This window comes from Dermacentor variabilis, chromosome 10 (assembly GCF_050947875.1).
Source record: "Dermacentor variabilis isolate Ectoservices chromosome 10, ASM5094787v1, whole genome shotgun sequence".
NCBI classification, from domain to species: domain Eukaryota; kingdom Metazoa; phylum Arthropoda; class Arachnida; order Ixodida; family Ixodidae; genus Dermacentor; species Dermacentor variabilis.
The window spans coordinates 124,072,027-124,090,410 of record NC_134577.1 but is presented as its reverse complement, the minus strand read 5'-3'; the positions used below and the strand labels follow the sequence as shown (position 1 = coordinate 124,090,410).

Here is an 18,384-nt window from a genome sequence, read left to right as displayed (position 1 = left end):
CGGACTTGCATCAGTGGGAAGAGTAGGAAATAAATCATTTTTCCGGAAGCCGCAGCAGGCGCGCCCTCTCGCGCACCATTTTCCGGGTGGGGCGCGTAGAGCGCGCTCCGTAATGATTTTTAGCCGTTAAGTTTAAAAGGGCGCACTCTGATGGCTAGAGCGCGCTCGAGCGCCTTAACTTAACGCGCCCAATCGTTTTTCTTTTTCTGGACATCATGCTGTTCTGTCGTCATTGCTAGTTACAAACGGAGTTCTACTGAATCCTCTCGGTGCTGTACAGGTCATGATAGAATTTGACCGCTGCATTTAATATACCTTCGATATTGCTGATGACATTACCCTGCTTATCTTTCAGTGCATACATCTTGGTTTGTCTTATGCGAAGTTTCCTTCTAAGTTATTTCAGGCTGCATCCTTTTTTTATGGCTTCTTCAGTCTTTCTCACGTTATAATTTTGAATATCACCTATTTTCGCCTTGTGGATCAGTTTTGACAGTTTCGCGAATGCTATCTTATCTCTTGAGTTGGACAGTTTCATTATTTGTCGTTTCTTTATTAGGTCCTTTGTTATTTGGGAGAGCTTGCCTACTGGTTGCCTTGGTGCCTTGCCTCCCACTTCAATTGCTGCCTCTGAAGCCAGCCTCGTTATGGTTTCATTCATTACCCCCATGTCATCATCATAATCCCTATGTTCTAAGGCTGCAAATTTGTTTGCAAGTACCAGCCTAAAGTTTTCTGCTTTTACACTTTTCGCCTCTAAGTTGACCTGTTTCTTCTTGACCAATTTAACTTTTTCTCTCTTCAAATTTAGGTGAATCCTAGCCCTCGCAACACTATGATCACTGCACTTCACTCTACCTAACAGCTCTGTACCCTGTACTATGCTGGGATCGGCAGAAATGAAATCAATTTCGTTCCATGTTTCACCATTAGGGCTTTCACATGTCCACTTTCTGTTGCTAAGCTTCCTGAAAAACTTATTCATCATGCTCAGCTTATTCGTTTCTGCGAACTCTACCAGAACCTCTCCTCTAGCGTTTCTAGAATCAACGCCGTAGTGGCTAATTGCCTGTTCACACGCCTGCTTTTTCCCCACTTTTTCATTGAAGTCACCCGTTACTACTGTATAGCGAGTTTGCACTTTTCTCATCGCTAATTCAACATCTTCATAAAACTGATCTACTACCTCATCATAGTGACTGGATGTTGGAGCGTAGGCTGATACTACCTTTAATCTATACCTCTCATTAGGTTTGATTAGGACTACTGCTACCCTTTCATTAATAATGCGGAATTCGTCAATGTTGCCCGCTATGTCCTTATAGATTAAGAATCCTACTCCGTATTGATTTTTATCAGGGAGACCTCCGTAGGAGAGGACGTGGCTATTATTCAGCAACATATAGGCGTCACCATCGCAGTTCTTCTAACCTCACTAAAGCCGATGATATACCAAACAATGTCTGATAGTTCCTCAAAGAGTACTGCTCAGCTAGCTTCACTCGACAGAGTTCGGCAATTAAAGGCACGGAGCGCACGGAGGAGCAGCCAAAATGTGCTCGCCGCTCAATGTCTCCTTCATCTATGTGCAGATATTCTTCCTTGGTGGATCGTTAGGTTCGGTACCACAAGCTGCCAATTACCAGATATCGTCAGCACAAGTGCTTCCATCTTCAACATAACCCGAGCAGTGTGGCTTCTGCTGTCGTCACCGCCATGAGACCGGCCACGCCTCCCTCTTCAACACGTCACGCGCAACGTCACAAGGGCGCCACTACTTAAAGGACTGGCATGGCCTGGCCGCCTTCAGTGGGCACGGAGGAGCAGCCAAAATGCGCTCGCCGCTCAATGTCTCCTTCTATGTGCAGGTTAGTGGCAGTCCGTCACTGCATTGCAAGCGTTCAAATAACGTCTTTTCGCTGCTCCTGCCGTGCCCGAGTGTGTTATATACCATGTTTTGTGATTTTGCGCACGTTTCTAAACTGCTCTTTCTCTGCGGGTATGTAGAGATGAATCCTGGGCCTGATGATGTAACTAGCCCAGTCCTGGCTGCCATTGCTGCTTTAACCCCTTTGGCTGAGTCCCGTCATGAAGGCCTAATGCGTTCCTTCTCGGAACTTAAAGCAACCCAAGAAGCCCTCACTCACAAAGTGTCGGACCTGTCAAGCAAATTGCTAACCCTTGAAGCAGTTGGAGAAACACTTCAATCTTCCACGCCTCCCACAGACATATCCAAAATAGTTACTACAGCGATTAGTGCCAAAAACTCTGAATTAAAATCAAGGCTTGACGACTTGGAGGATCGATAACGCAGGGACAGCCTTTTGCTCTACGGGGTTGTTAATAACGCTTCGGAAACAAGGGCAGAAGCTGAAATCCTTGTGCGCGATTTTATTAAAAACCATCTAAAAGTAGAAATATTTGATGAAGCGATTGATAGGGCACATCTTCTTGGCTCTTTCGTGGTCGGCAAGACTCGCCCCATTATTATCAAGTTTTCATCACTCAAAACAAGAGAAAAGATGCTGTCACAGAAAGGCCTGCTAAAGGCCACAAAAGTATCGCAGGGAGAAGATTTTTGCAGGGCTACACGCCAATCTAGTTGAATTGGAAGAAACTAATTGAATTCGGAAAAGCCATCGGGCTATCAGTTTCTTTGCGGGCAAATAAATTAGTCCCATGAACAACAAAACCTATATGTAATCTTGAGTCACCAATACTATGTGCGAACTTCATTCTTCCGATTTCGCCGCTGAAGAACATAACGATGCCACAGGTCTTAATTTGTCCTCTCATTCTGCATACATATCTTCCAGTCGACCTTGTCACAATAGTGGGTCTGTTCTTTTCACTAAAGTACGTAGCGTTTCCAACAAGCGAACACCTTTATCTTGAACTATCGATTCTTGCTCCGCTGACGTCATTGTTCATACAGAAACTTGGCTTTCCGCGAAAATAAAGAACAGTGAAATATTAGAGTGTGAAAGTGCTTATAACATCTACAGGTGCGACCGCGATATCCGGATTTGATTGCCGTCAAAGATAGCCTAAATTCATCTGTTATTGATATTGCATCATCTCTAGAATTAGTCTGTGTGGGCGTGAGCATTTCAGACCATCCCTTTATATTCTGTGCATGTTATAGGTCAGAAAATTCGTCCTCTACATTTTGTGCAGATTTCCATGATGTCCTTCACAAATTGATTATTAGGTTTCCCAACCCTCCGGTATTTACTTTGGGGGACTTTAATTTTCCAGATATAATGTCGGAGACTGACTGTGTTAATTTTAAGCGTACTTCAGCCGAGTCCGTTGAATTCTTAAATTTGTGCTTTGACTTCCACTTAGCATAGCTGGTCCACAAACCAACCCGAGCCACTCCAACATCTTCTAACACACTTGAGCTAGTGCTGTCTACTATCCCCGACCTAGTTTCCTCCTTAACTTATCTTCCTGGTATAAGTGATCATTCATTGCTGCCGTTTGATTGAAAAACACGCTTTTCTTACACAAAGAAGGTTAAGACGATTCGCGATTATTCCAAAGCTGATATTCCCGCAATTACGCAAGAAATGGAGCATTTTATGGATGCAGTGATGCGCGATTTCGATCAACGAACACTTGAAGAAAACTGGTCCCTTTATAAGAGGAAACTGTTATTCCTAATTGGAAAATATGTTCCCCAACAAAAAGTACAAAGTAATCCCCAGTCCCCTAGGTTTACGGCCACGTTGCGCCGCCTTCGGAAAAAGAAAAAACGGTTGTTTCGTTCCGTGAGAAATCTAACAATCCCATTCGTTGGTCCGAATACCACCGCATCAACGATGAAAATTGTAGCGCCATTTCCCAAGCTAAGCAAACCTTTTCCAACATTACATTACCATCATACTTGCATGCCAACCCACGTAAATTCTGGAATGTTGTTCGTGGTAATACACCAGCCACAATACAATTGTCGCAATCTAACACCCCTGTTCAAAGTGATCAGTGTTGCACAATTTTTGATAATGTCTTTGCTTTCTTTTTTCATGATGCTGCACCGATGCTTTTTCCACCTTCAACTAAAGTTTATGATAGCCCAACGGACCCAATTCTTATAGACTGGGTGGGCATTACAAAACTAATCGGTAATTTGAAGCTATCTTCGTCTGCGGGTTCAGATGAAATTAATTCAGAAATACTCATGTGTACGGAACTGTATTCATCAATTATTCTTTCTTGGATATTCCAACAATAATCACACCGCTCATCACTGCCAAGCGACTGGAACGTTGGGAAGGTGGTTCCTGTTCACAAATCACGTAACACACATTGTCCTGAAAACTACCGTCCCATATCACTAACAAGCATTCAAGCTTATTTGCATCTATACATGTACAGATGACAGGAGTACAGACAAAAAGCCAAATGAATTCGGCTTGACAGAGTTTGTGCCCTCTGCAGAAATGGCACTGCGCACAATAAAGAGAACACAAACATACAATAATGGATAAACGAGAAAAAAAGTGAACTATATTGAACATTGTATAACAGAAATACATACGGGTAAAAAAAATCAACAAAAGAATGCTGCAAGAAATTATATTACAGAAAGCGAATAGCATAAAATGATACAAATAATACAGCTTGGAAGTTCACATATATAAATAATAAGTTATTCACAAGCAGCAAAACCAGCACAGTCATTTACAAGCAGCATTCCCTGTAAGATTCTGGAGCATATAATATATTCCTTCATAGTTGATTTTCTTGAGACGAACTCTTTTTTTAACAACAGTCAGCATGGCTTTAGGAAATAGTTTTTCTGCGAACCGCAACTAGCTTGCTTTACTAACGACCTCTTTTCTAACACCGACTTAGGATTGGACACCGATTGCATATTTATCGATTTTGCTAAAGCCTTCGATACTGTATCCTATAACCTACTAATACATAAACTTAGTCTTCTTAACATTGACCCGCTAGTATTGGACAGGATTAAAAACTTTCTTGTTAATAGAACACAATACGTAATCACGAACAATTCGTCGTCTGCGCCCCTCGCGGTAACGTCAGGCGTGCCGCAAGCGTCGGTGCTGGGTCCTCTACTTTTTCTAATCTATATAATGATCTTGCTTCCTATGTGAAATTTTCAATTATTAGGGTTTTTGCTGATGACTGCGTTCTAAATCATGGAATTACTGACCTCAATGATTCTCGTAACCTTCAAGACGACATTAATAACGTTCTGTTATGGTGCAACAAGTGGTCTATGAAGCTTAACTTAAGCAAATGTAAATGCATGCGCGAATCACAGTGTACAAATACTACTAATCTGCATACATATTTCCTCAATGATAGTCCTCTCTCAGTTGTCTCATCGTGCAAATACTTTGGACTAAATATCACCAGCAACCTTTCCTGGCCTATGCATGTCGACACTAAATGCAGCAATGCCAATCGCATGTTGGGTTATTTGCGCCGAAACTTCTCATTTGCCCCATCGTCACTGAAACTAACTCTCTAAAAAACACTAGTTCGCTCCAAACTAGAATACGCATGCGCCATTTGGGACCCGGCTAACATTACACTCATAAACAGCTTAGAAGCCATTCAAAATCATGCAGCGCGTTTCATCTGATCAAACTACTCCCGATATGCTAGCGTTACCTCAATGAAAACAACACCTAACTTGCCAGAACTTTCGTAGATGTTTTCGTCTTTTGCTCTTCCATAAAATCTACCACCACAACCCTTTTTTGAAAGAACAGCTTATCACCCAACCGTCATACATATCATCTCGCTCTGACCCCAGTTTCAAAGTTGGTGTGCCGTCTTCACGTACTAAACTTTGTAGCAATGCATTCATCGCTAGTACAAGCACAGATTGGAAGCACCCTCCCGCTACCGTTGCAGCCATCCTGTATACCGACACCTTCAAAAGCAGCATTCATGAAACGCCACATTGAATATGTCTTTGTATGGTTAAAAGGTAAACAAAAACCCGGGGCACTTCGCCGACCAAATAAAGATTTAAAAGAAAAGAAGACGTTTAACCTGTGTTTTACTGGTTTTACCTGTGAACAAGGCTCCCGTGTGGGAGCCGAAACGTCTTCTTTTCTTTTAAATCTTTATTTGGTCGGCGAAGTGCCCCGCGTTTTTGTTTACCTTTCAACCATGTTTCATCCCAACCAGACGGGCTTCCGTCAAACACTGAAGTTCATGTCTTTGTATCTTGCATAATTTTTCATGTTCACCCACTCCTTTCTGTAATGCGTTCGGGCCTCGAAAGTATCTTAAATAAATAAATAAATAAATAAATAAATAAATAGATAAATAAATAAATAAATAAGAGGTTGACGATGATGTGCGGTGTTTTATGGCGCAAGGGCCAGGTTTGGCCAAAGAGCGCCACTATAAGAGGTTGACAGGGTCAGTTCCCATAAACAAAACAACAGAAGCATTTTTGTATCACTCATTGCTGTTAGCATTGACATTGCTCCCCGTGTAAAATCATGAGGCGGCACAAACCTTTCTCGTGAACCAAGACCCCAGAAGAGCCACAGCGACGCTGGGTTCTTGCACGCCGTAGAACAAGGGTGGCTGAAGCCGGGCTACAGGAACGGTCAAACGATGGGTCATCTCGTCCAACCGGCCATCCTCGTCGATCGAGTGGTAACGGGCGTTCATGGCCAGCATACTTGAGCGAATGGCACTCCTGGCTTGAACCAGGAGCCTCCAATTGGGCACGAACGAATCGTGTGTCACCGGTGGGACGGACGCATAGAGCTTTTCCCAAGGCAGGTGCTCGTCGGCCGTCCAATCGAGCTAAATATTGAAGGGATATGAGCGCATTGATAAATCTGGCGTCGCTGACAAAAACTCAAGAAAATAAGGGCGCAACTTCGCGCGAGTTTTCTGCACAAAATTAGACCAACGGAGCAAGCGTGACACTTGGACGCTAGAGAAGAGAAGGGACCAACACAGCCTGATATTGGTCTCTTCTATGGTGTCAATGTTTTACGTTCGAGCGTTTAGACTAGTTATAAAAATAACGCATATACGTGTCGTTGCAGAGCAGTTTCTCCGCAGCCTTAAGAAACTCTGCAACGTTTTTCGAAGCTAATTCAAGCTACTTGTTAAATATGTGACGTAAACCTCATGATTCATGAACGTACCAGGAAAATATTGCTCCCTTAGTCACCACTGTAAGCGCATACTCTCGTTGGAAAGACTTTCCCTCTCTTCACCGTCGCAAAGCCCCGGCAACACATCATTTATATTACTACTTAGTTGTGCAGGCGGCCAGTAACCACAATCTTCAGACGTGTCACGAGTAGCCAGTCCCTCCGGTAAAAATCCACACGCAGAAATCTCATCGACGCAGTAAAATATGCGGGAGGGGCGACCAATCTGATAACAGGGTTCCCTTGATGCGGCGAGGGGCAGCTTCGCCAATTGTACAGAGGGCGACACTCCGTGTTACTCTGCCTCAACTGTTGCATTTGGCGCGGTTATTTCGCTGCTGTGTCATCTCCTGTAGTCGCAAGGTTAACCTGCAATACGTGTACCTCCAGAGTAGGCATTTTTAAGTCTCCACCTAGTGGACATGTCCCCTGAGGCTGCTGCTGAAGTGCTGATTCTCTGGACTGGGGCACCAGAAAGAAAGAAACAGGCACATCTAGCCAGTTTACTTCTCGTTGGTTGAGCTCCAGCGAATCAGCGTCAGCCAAAATGGGCAGTCCCCTATGTGTACAGTTACAGAATACGCACCCTCCGCTACTTTGCCTGCCTGATTTCCCTCTACAGACGGTTGTAGTTTATGTCGCTGCATTGAGAAAGTGGAGGGCGACTTGGCGGGCGCGTAATGTCGGGTGCGTCGAAAAATGCGACGACAAAACAAATGGGGAACAGCGGCAGCCACAAACAGCCTCGAGGGGCCGATAAAGGCAATGATAGGCACGAGTTGTCGAAAGAGGGAGAAAGAACGTCACCCAATGAGGGGCTGAGAGATAGTGAATAAACAGAGGAGGAGCGCTCTTTTCCGCAACCCTTTAGGATGCATGACTCCGCTCCATGGGGAAGGGCCGGGGGCATATAAATAAGAACTAAGAGAAAGAAGGTCGATTTCGCACAAAACGATGGTTACGAGGAACGGCGAGAGGAGGCATCACGCGGAGAAAAGGGTCTCGAAGATTCCTGGTGAAGAGGTCGGTGTGGTCAGTGTTCGAAACCCGAACTCTAAAGCATCGACAGAACCAGGACAGTCCCGGCTGTCCTTGGATAGATCAGCCGAGCGTAGGGCTCGGCTATTCCAGCTTAACCTGCTGTTGTAGGGGTTTGTGCTCCTCATCCTCCTCCTAAGTCTTCGTGCAGTTGTTCACCTTTGGACTCCGACGTCCTTGGACCCCGACGATCTTGTATTTGGACATCGGCCTTGGACGCCGACGTCCGTGGTTGTCTCTACCGTGAGAACGCATCCCTCATCTGCCACTGCCTGCTATCCCCGCAACCACCGTCAACGGAGGCACCATCGCTGTCAACGCACCATCACCCGAGTACCTAAGACTTGTGATGGCTGAGTTTTTAGGGCGCCGCTTTTAGGCTACCGTTCCGGCGCTGAGCGTTAGCGTGCCTCATCGGCGTAACCGAGTGAATTCGGAATGCAGCTAGGAATGAAACAAAGTGATAGCGAAGAGAGCGCGAGGAGGAAAGAGGACGAGGAGGCTACAGTGAAAGCAAGAGGCGGAAAGCGGAGTAGAAGAGTATGGCGAAAGGTAGAGGAGAAAAGCAGAAGACTGCGATAGTGAAGAGTGCCCGAGGAGGAAAGCGGAAGAACTCACCTTGAAGCACCACCATATGGCACTCACGTCCGTGTATTCGTGGCGGTGGCCACCCGGCAATGCGGCAGAGAGGAAAAAAAAAGAAGAACCAGAAAGCTTGCCTTCGCGCTCAGCGTTCACCGCAAGCGTTTCCCGGTAAAGATGCTGGTTGGATAAGCCGCAGTTGCCGGGAAGCGGCAGCTGTCTGGCCGTATGATATATGGCACCGCGAGTCGCGGCTCTGTCAGCCGGTGCTGTGATCGGTGCGATGCTTCAGTATACCTCGAAATGAACTCAAGCATAGAGCTGCACTCAAATTTCGCATTAAAGAGTAAGGCAAACCTAGGCCAACTTTCAACGTGAAATGCTTTGCCTCTCGTTGTTGGCAACCTTCAAGTGACCTTGACCAAAAGCCAGAGCCGTTATCCGGTCACTCAAAACGAGAGCGTTGCGAGAACGAAACGAGATCATCAGGGCAACTGTTCAAAACTTAAGAAAATGCGGTCTCTCGCCCCCAACCCTTTTTACAAGACCGCATTACATATGCTAGTTACTGCACAAACAAGTCACAAAAATATTGCTTGCGAGTTCAACCTAACGTTTTTTCTTTCACAATAACACTCAACCTGTAACTTCTAGTACGCTGAACTTTGATATGTCATTTCCAATAGCAACGTTGAAAAGGCAGATACAGTGCGCCATACAGTTTATTTTCTCCTTTTGGCGCTGCGACAGGGTTGCTCTTTTCTACGCCAGCGGTTCGCGAGTTCCACGCCACGGTTTCTGCGCAGCGTTCTTCCAGAGATGTCGCCGCGCTGCGTGACCAGGACGGTAGCGTCCAGTGTGCCGGGGATGGTTGTGAGGTGGTGTGAGCAGTTGTCGTAAGTACTCCAAACCGGCAGCTATTTCATTCGCACATCTACTCTCGATTACGGCAGAGCCATTTTTTTGCTAAATTTTTCTACCGGGTGATTTGAACTTCTCGCATGAACTAACAGGGCTAGCTGCACTTCTCTTTTTCGGTGCTATCACTGTGTGTTCTTTGGCATTATCTTGCTTTCTTCCTTGTAATGAATATTAATTTTGTTTTGGGAAAAAATGACTTCATCGTTCCTGAACGAGGCTAAGAAAATAAAGAAAAAATAAATTAATAGAAATAAACATAAATACAGAAGAAAGTGGATGGGGAAACGGCGCCGCGGTAGCTCAATTGGTAGAGCTTCGCACGCGAAATGCGATGGTTGTGGGATCGTTCCCCGCCTGCAGCAAGTTGTTTTTTCCATCCACTTTCATTCCATTAATTAAGCGTTTGTTTATTTCATTTAATAAGCACAAGTTTTTTCCCTATGTTGTCTTTGGTGTCAGTGTTTGTTGGCGTCTTATGATATGACTAATGAAAATCGGACGCCTAGGTTAACCGCCTTTCTTCTCGTTTATTACATATCAACCTGGTTACATTACAAGGTGCGTAATATACTCAAATTAGGCCCTTATTCTTACTGCCGCGATCTGTAGCCCTCACAAATGAGTCAAACAATGTATGACTAACTTCTATGTGGAGCGAAAGAGCAGGACCTTTAAATTTTCTGTGTATACGTATTTAAACCGTTCCTTACACCACCTGAAACACGGCATCCGACCCCGTCAAGCCACAAGAGACCATTATGAGAGAGAGTTTCGTCACTGATCTGTCCTCAAAAACGGGACGCCGAGGCGTTGCCCGTTAGTCTCATCGTCACCGGCGTATCGCTCTAAACGCAGAAGTGTTAAGGGCCCCCTGTATCGGGGCCCTTAATCCTGTGCCTCTGTTAGCTGGGTTGTCCGTGAGCGAAAATTTCCGTATGTATTATGGTATATGTATGTGCCGCGCCTTGCTATATGACATGAGGTATATGCGGGTTATGTTGCCACATCATTCTATCCCTAAAGTTGCTCATACTTTGTCCTACATTCTGGACAAAATTATTCCTCGAAATTTTGAGAGTAACAGGCCACAAAGTAATTTCAAGAAACGAAACTCCGGCAGCGCATTTCTTGTACGTGTAATCTTCTGAGCTTTAAAGATTAAAAATTCGAAGCGATAACAGAAACCTGAAGATGATGCTTTTCTTTTTTTTTAGCGCAGCTGTCTTAAAGTTCGGGACTCGGCCGACCAAGAGGCCGCCTTCCGACCAAAAGCTCGCCTTCGTGCATAGCGTTCGCCGCCAGTGTTTCTCGGTAAACATTACGGTTACATATGGTGCAGTTGCCAGGAAGCGTGAGAAGCAGTCAGCGAACTTTGAATGCTATCGCGCTCCACTCTTAAAGGCGAAGCTTAACGTCCTCCATGTTTTTTGGAGAGAAACCGGCAAGAAATTGCTCTCTCCTGATATACCAGCATCAGGACGATGACGGTTGTGTGAATTAGGCCTTAATTGTAAGAATTGATCCACACTGTGTCTCACTTGTCCACGAAAGTACTACAGCGGCTTGCATTCCACCGTATCGGTACTCAGCCACCGTAGCTTGTGAACTTCTGAACCGTTCACTCATGCGTGACGGCAAAATCCTCTACAGACTGAACCACACTGGTGGGCATTATGCGGACTGAGAGAGCCCATACTGCGGAACTCACTTGCAAGGCCGTGAGACTAGCAAATGTTCGCAATTTGGTGGCATTGTCGTCCATCCAGGGAGACGCTTGCAGGGCTTTACGGAAGTGGCTTGTGCTGAAATTGTACACGGCTTCCGCAGCTTGTTTTCGCTCGGTGTCCACGTTCGAGTGCAGCGCAGGCGCCGTGAGCGCGAATCCGAGGAGGTGCTCAGTCAAGAGGAAGCAGTAGTCGGCCATGTCTGCGTTAGGGAGGCCTCTGCCGTTGATCGACGCTGCAACTGCAAACGCACGCGAGGGGAAACAGCGTGAAGACTCACTTAGCCTTACAGGAATGGATTTCGCGTACCGTTATTCAGATTAGGTTACACAAACAAAATTGAAATGCAGTGTAGTGGAGTCGGCATGTTGTATATTACGTGCAGGAAGACTTTGCTGCATCATTCCTTTATTTGCCTTGAATTGTGACGTCTTAGCTTTCACATTTCTGTTGGCATTGGAATATGGAGATAAACACATAGATATACTAAACAGTCGTGTAATTATGAAACAAATACGCAAGTATTGCAGGCAAATGTCTATTTCAGAGTCCGATGAACTGCGCCAGAAGTGCCAATCAAGGTTGTGACATAATCTATGCTTGCTTTCTGGTTAGAATGTATTCTTACCAAAGCAAAACAATTAAAACAGTCGTAAATGGACTTATTTTGAAATTCGATATGATTTTATTTCTAATGTCACGTTAGTTATTTCTTAGGTCTCGCGCCTATATCTAAACAAAACGAGATATATCCTTAGGTTAGCTTGGTGACAAGTATCACATTAATTTTGTTACAATGCTTGAAACCTGACAAAGCGGGCCTTGTAACTTTTGTAAGGTAATTGAGCTGGTTCAGAACACTAATGCCAGGTGTATTATTAACAACTATAACCAAACAGCAGGTGTCACGTCCTCGAGAAGTACACTCGAAATTCCCTCACTGGCACACCACCGAAAAATGTGGAGGCTTCCTTTGTTTAACTTAAGGTATTACTATACTCCATCACTCCGACTTGATCTAGTTTCCCCTCCTAATTATATTTCTTCCCCACTGATCGTAGTAATAACGTCAGTATTCACACATGGGACAGAGAAACTTGCTGCTACTCATTTATCCTGTGGACTTCGGAGTACTGGTATCGCCTTCCTGGATTAATCTTATTCCATGCAAGACCTTGTCCGCGTTCGTGAATAAGTTAGCTAGGGTGGTTGCTTAGGCTAGTCTGTAATTTATGATAGAAATGACAGCGTGAAGGACAAGGACTTCAAGAGACGACATACACTGTGCTGGCTTCCAACAATATTTTATTGCGTTGCCGCATCATGTGTATATATGCAGGAGGGGGCATGCGCAGAAAGTGAAAGGTAGTCACAAGGCGTGCTTTAACAGCATGTCATTGTACTAAAAACGAGGCCACTTGAAAAAAAAACGAACATTACTATTTCGATCTGTTGAGATACATGACTTCACTAGGGGTTAGCGCGACAGAGGGGGCACTAACGAACACACTACCCGGTTTTATGATTACCTTCTATAATTTCCCGTGTTAGCTGTGCACTGTGTTTCGCGAAAACTTCCGTATATTCAAAGAGGGGCACGCAGCCCCAGTCCCAGCAATGGATGCGCAAGTGGCCTTGAACAGTGTTATGGACGTTGTTATAGTGCTCTGTTAAACGATCGTTGGAGCCCTGCCTGTCTTTGAGACATACTTACTCCCGCAAAACAGGGGAATCTGGTAAACCACATTAGTTGCGCATGTCACACAAGTTTTCTGTGCCCAACTGAGCAATAACTCTGACGTGATTTAAGCGCGTTTACACGTTTACTGAGCCTGGCTAGCTATTCCGGGGCTTAGAAAATGACTGTGATTTCTGCACGTTGCCCAATCTTTTTTAGCCTATGGGAGACATCATGCACATATGGTAGTACTGCAAACCTGCGTCTTTCAACCGGCTGGTTCCTTGACTGAGCGGGCTCATACCGCTCAGTCAAGGATTAGCTATTAGTCGTCGGAGTGTGTGTGCACTGGTATCTGGAATATTGCTTTGGTAGGACAGGCAGAGCATGGCCACGTGGCTGAACACGTGCGAAAACGTGGCATACCTTAAGTCTGTGCGGCATTGATTGCTTTCGAAACATTGGTGAGAATGACTTTGCGGCATTTTAACGAATTAGACACCGTGCGTATTGGTTTTTGCTAGAAAGCACGTGCTCTGCATTATTATAGTATTGTTGTATTTGCATTAAAAAAACCGCGCAATACATGGCAAGGCCGCGAAAGCCTACAGTGCGCGGGGTGTCCATCAAGGCAGACGAGGAGACGGATGAGAATGGAGAAGGAATCGAGTCAATCGGCACGCACTGTGATGTTGATGCTAGGCTGAAGAAAATAGACGCTTTCCAGGATGAGCTTTTCAAACATGTCGAAGAGCTCGAAAATGAGCTAAATATCGAGCGTGATGCACAGAAGGTAGTGGAAAAAAGACTTCATGCAGCCGAGGTAAAGCTGAACACCGCCGCCATAGTGAACGAGAATGGTCCTGAGAATGGAACGCAATCCCCACACGTGACAGCAGAGGGAGTGTCAGCAAAGTGCTTGGAATGCGTGCAGCGTGTTGAGGGGTTAGCTGGAAAGAGCTGCACCTAGCTTGAGGCCACCATCCAAAAGAAAAGCAGGAGTGCAGGACTCAAATGCCCCTTGTCAAGTTCGAATCACGCGCAAAAAGACAAAGGGAAGCAGGGAGAGGAAGGAAAGAATGAAATGGTGATTTCCACCGGCGACTCAAACCTGTCTAGATGGTTAGAAGCAATTCTTAGAGGGTGACAGGCGATGAAAGAGGGGCGGTTGGGACATTTCCAGTGCAGACACTGGGTTCTGTCATGGAGCGAACAAAAGCAAAGCTCACGGAAAATTCCCACGCTTTTTTAGGGGGCCCACAGGCGCTCTGGAGGTCAGAGTAGGTAGCAATGAACAAGTTCCCCCAGAGGAACCCCAGAAGAGCATCGCTGTCGATAACAGAAAAGGAGGAGAACAAGAAAGGAAGCTCGCTATGCCAGACGTCACATCAACATGCAAGGCGACAGAAGAAAGGAAAAGTGGACAGAGATTGAGGAGTAGTAAAGTAGAGAAAAAATAGGGGCGTATGCGGTTACAAAAACACACCTTAGAGGCTCGGAAGAGTCGCTAGGGGTTGAGAATTATGTTTGGGAAGGGTGCAACAGAACTAAGTCGGAAAGAAACAGAGGGGGAGCCGGTATGCTGATGCATCAGGGAGCCAAATGGAAAATAGCAAATTCAATGTCAAGATGATCTTGGGTTATCAGGTACAACTAATTGAAAAAAACTTGGTTGGGCGTAACGTATGTTTGGACCGGGAATGTTTGCACAGAGACGAAAAAAGAGTTAGTGAAATGCATAAGTGCTGATATTAAGGGTTTCGGAAATGATGCCGAAATTATCCTATTAGGTGACATGAGTGCCCACATTCCGGATCTAGATGGCTATACCTACAACAACGGGAAGTCAATGCTAGATCTTTGTGAGCAGCATAACCTGGTTATCGTGAATACAGGGTCTAACTGTGAAGGGCAGATTACATGGAAAGTGGGAAGCCGGGAATGGGCCATTCATTACTGTCTAATGAGAGGAGGAATTCATGATAAGTTGAGGGAAATGGTCGTTGACGAGGAAGGGTATAGCAGCATAGGCAGTAACAAAGCATCATTTTGAAAATGGGATATGTAGTTGCGAAAAAGAACAAGGAGTGCAAAATGGCCAGTCTAAATTGGAACGTTGAACAAATAACAAATATAATCACAAGAGTCGTCGAAGAACTTTGCAAATGGTCAAGTAAAGAGTGGAAATATAGTGAGCTTCTGAGTGTAATAACGACTGAAATACGGAAAGAGAAACAATGTGTTTGCTGGAAAGGAAAAAAAAGAAACCGAAAAGCTGGTGGAACAGGAAGATACGAGAGTTGATCGCTGAATGACAGAAAGCATCCCGAGAGCACAAGCAGGCAAAGAAGGCGCAGTTGCCGCAGCATGAAGTGCCCGGGAAATCGGAAATATACAGGGGAAAAAATCTATGGTTCATATACAGGTGCAAGGAAAGATAAAAGGTGGAAGCGAACGTTGGTTGTCAGAAATACGAGAGAATAAAGAAGGCCACACCTAGAATATTTTGGAACCAAATAAAGTTAGACAGGAAGTCAGCAACAGTACAACAACATATCCCAGACGAAGATGGAAGTAATTCAAAGGGGAAGCCGCATTAGATTACATACGAAAAATAACAGCCGAGTCTTTCCAAGGCAATGACGAGGTTGTATTGCAGAAAAAAAATGAAAGAGAACCATATGGAAAAGGAGCAGGTGCTGAGAAACTTCAACTGGCAGAAAGCCGAAGAGAAAATTCTTAAGCACACATCCACAGGGATAGACGAGGTTCTCGTTAGGCTGATTAATGAAATAGGACCAAAAAGTAAGGGAGCTCTGGTGAAAGCAATGGAAAGAAGTTCTAAAGATAGACGAATACCAGGCAGTTGGCGATTAAGTAGAAATAATTTAATTTAAAAAGGTAAGGGGGAAAGATAGGATTCACTCGTATAGACCATTGATCATTACATCGGTAATATACAGGCTAGCAATGCAGGCAATCAAATTAAAGCTTCAAGCATGGACAGAGAATAATGGCATTTGGGGAGAGCTTCAAAATGGCTTAAGAATAGGTAAGCGTTTGGATCATAATTTGTTTGTTCTTCCTCGGTGTATTGAAATATAAAAAGCAGACCGTTGTATGTGGCCTTTTTAGACATTACAAGAGCGTATCACAACGTAACCGCAACATTTTTTGCGGGTATTCTGGAAGGGGAAGGCTTAGGCGACGATTGTTTACAGCTTGTGTGAGAGATTTATCTAGAAAATACCGTTTGCGTTGAATGGGAAGGGCTGAGCAGAGAGGAGAAAGTTGATATCAACAAGGAACTGAGGCAGGAGTGCCCGTTATTCTCACATCTCCTTATGATGTACATGATGAGGACGGAGAAGGCGCTAGAAGGAAGTGATATTGGGTTTAATCTCTCATACAAACAGGCAGGCACAGGAGCAGAGCAGTAGCTTCAAGGTTTATTTTTTGTGGACGACATGGCGTTGCTAGGTAACAAGCAAAATGATTTGCAACGTCTGTCTAACATATGTGAAGAAGGAGGCGAGAATTTAGGTTTGAAATTTTACGTTATAAAATGTAGTCTTATGGTATTCAGTGAAAATGGTGAACAGACAGTGGCAATACAGGGCCAGAAATTTGACGTAATAGTTCTGCGGAAACAGGTAAGGTGGAGATAAGTAATTAATAAAGGGAAAATCAGACATCCACCCGTTCGTAGCAATTGCTACAAAGGAAACCCATACGCGTTCCTCGAAAGATAAGCCTCGCAGTTGAAGAAAAAGTTGTCCTGGTCCGGGACTCGAATCCGGGACCACCGCCTTTTCGGGGCAGCCGCTCTACCATCTGAGCTCACCAGGCGGCTAGCAGAAGGCAAGGCGATGTCGAATTTGTCAACTCGAAAGAAAGGCAAAAGTTTGATGTAATAGTTCTGCGGAAACCAGGATAGTGGAAAGAAGTAATTAATAAAAGGAAAATCAGACATCCACCCGTTCATACCAATTGCTACAACGGAAACCCATACGGTTTCCTCGAAAGATAAGCCTCACAGTTGAAGAAAATTCATCCTTTTGTCTATTTTTTCTCCTTTTCCACGTCTCGGTGAACTCAGCACCATGAAAGTTGGATGTCGACTTCCCGCGGCGAGGCTTTCGCAAGAGATTTCGGGTGTTTTGGCTGTTTGGTGGCTAACCGCGCCATTGAAGAAGTCAGTTATTGTTTTGTTTTATGTTACGGATTGATTTTAAGAGTAGTGCAGGTGCAAACGTGTACCAACGGAGCTTTTTTCTTTGTTGACAGAATACAGAGCTCTGGCGTGGGTAAGCTTATGCATGGGTGCTATTCGCGGTGCTCGTTCAAATTTGTTTTCCTGATCGCGCTATCCTCATCAGCTGCATGAAGCTATGCAGTGCGTAGGCTGTGTTCTACCATATATCGTGCTAGAAAGGTAACACGTGCAATTTTTATAGTACTGAGAGTGCGTAGCTGTGTCAGTCCGTGCTTTTGTTAGTCAGTGTGAGTTGGCTGTCTCCGCTTCACCGTCGGGGCAGGATAAAGTGGTGCACGAGTTTGTTGGCTCATATTGACTTCGAACTCCGCAAAGTGGGAAAGTGCTCATTGATGAAAACCATTTCTGTGTGTAACTTTCGGCCTTGCATACTCTTTGTTGACAAATGAAGTACAGGTTCCACTGGGATGTTTGCGCAGGACCAGTTTCACTGCATAAAGAGATGCCAGCGTCATGACGGAACGACGAGAATAGCTGAGATGGTCCGCGTCGATCGCGCATGTTTCTACATGACGCTCTTGTTATTCAGGCGAGTATGTCACGCCCCTTGCGTTCGGTCACCATGGTAATAAAACGATTAAGTTATGAAGCTGCATAAGCTGGAGACACAGCAGTCGATTGGGTGCACGCAAGTACATGCGTACGCACTTCGAGCAGCGCAAACACATCCGAGTTGTTTAATCGGCAGCTACATAGTGCTGCACACACGCAAGAGCATCTCCTTTGGCGTGTAGCGGCAAAAGCTTAATCGCAACCTTTCACTCCGGGCAAGTGTCTTTAGAAAGCCAAATAAAGAATCTGATCAATGCAATAGAACCAACTCATGAAGCGGGTTGTTCTGTGCAAGCCGCGACAGTGCTTTTGTCTACGAGTATAATGCATGACCGTAGACAACATAACACTCGAACAAAGCTCTGGCATGTATACAAACATTGTGTAGATTATGGACACATTATTGGCGAGACAACGAATCCTGCTCTTTGTCCTAGTACTCGACGC

General features: G+C 44.9%; 1 protein-coding gene across 1 annotated transcript in view; it reads right to left on the bottom strand.

The window, feature by feature from the left end:
• LOC142559407 (neprilysin-1-like) overlaps nucleotides 1-18,384 on the bottom strand; it is an 80,018-nt gene that overhangs the window by 31,967 nt on the left and 29,667 nt on the right. Inside the window, exons 4-5 of the mRNA XM_075671005.1 lie at nucleotides 11,416-11,672; nucleotides 6,511-6,807 (exon numbers count right to left, since the gene is read on the bottom strand). Coding sequence (XP_075527120.1) covers nucleotides 6,511-6,807; nucleotides 11,416-11,672 — 554 coding nt within the window. The remainder of the gene's footprint in view (nucleotides 1-6,510; nucleotides 6,808-11,415; nucleotides 11,673-18,384) is intronic.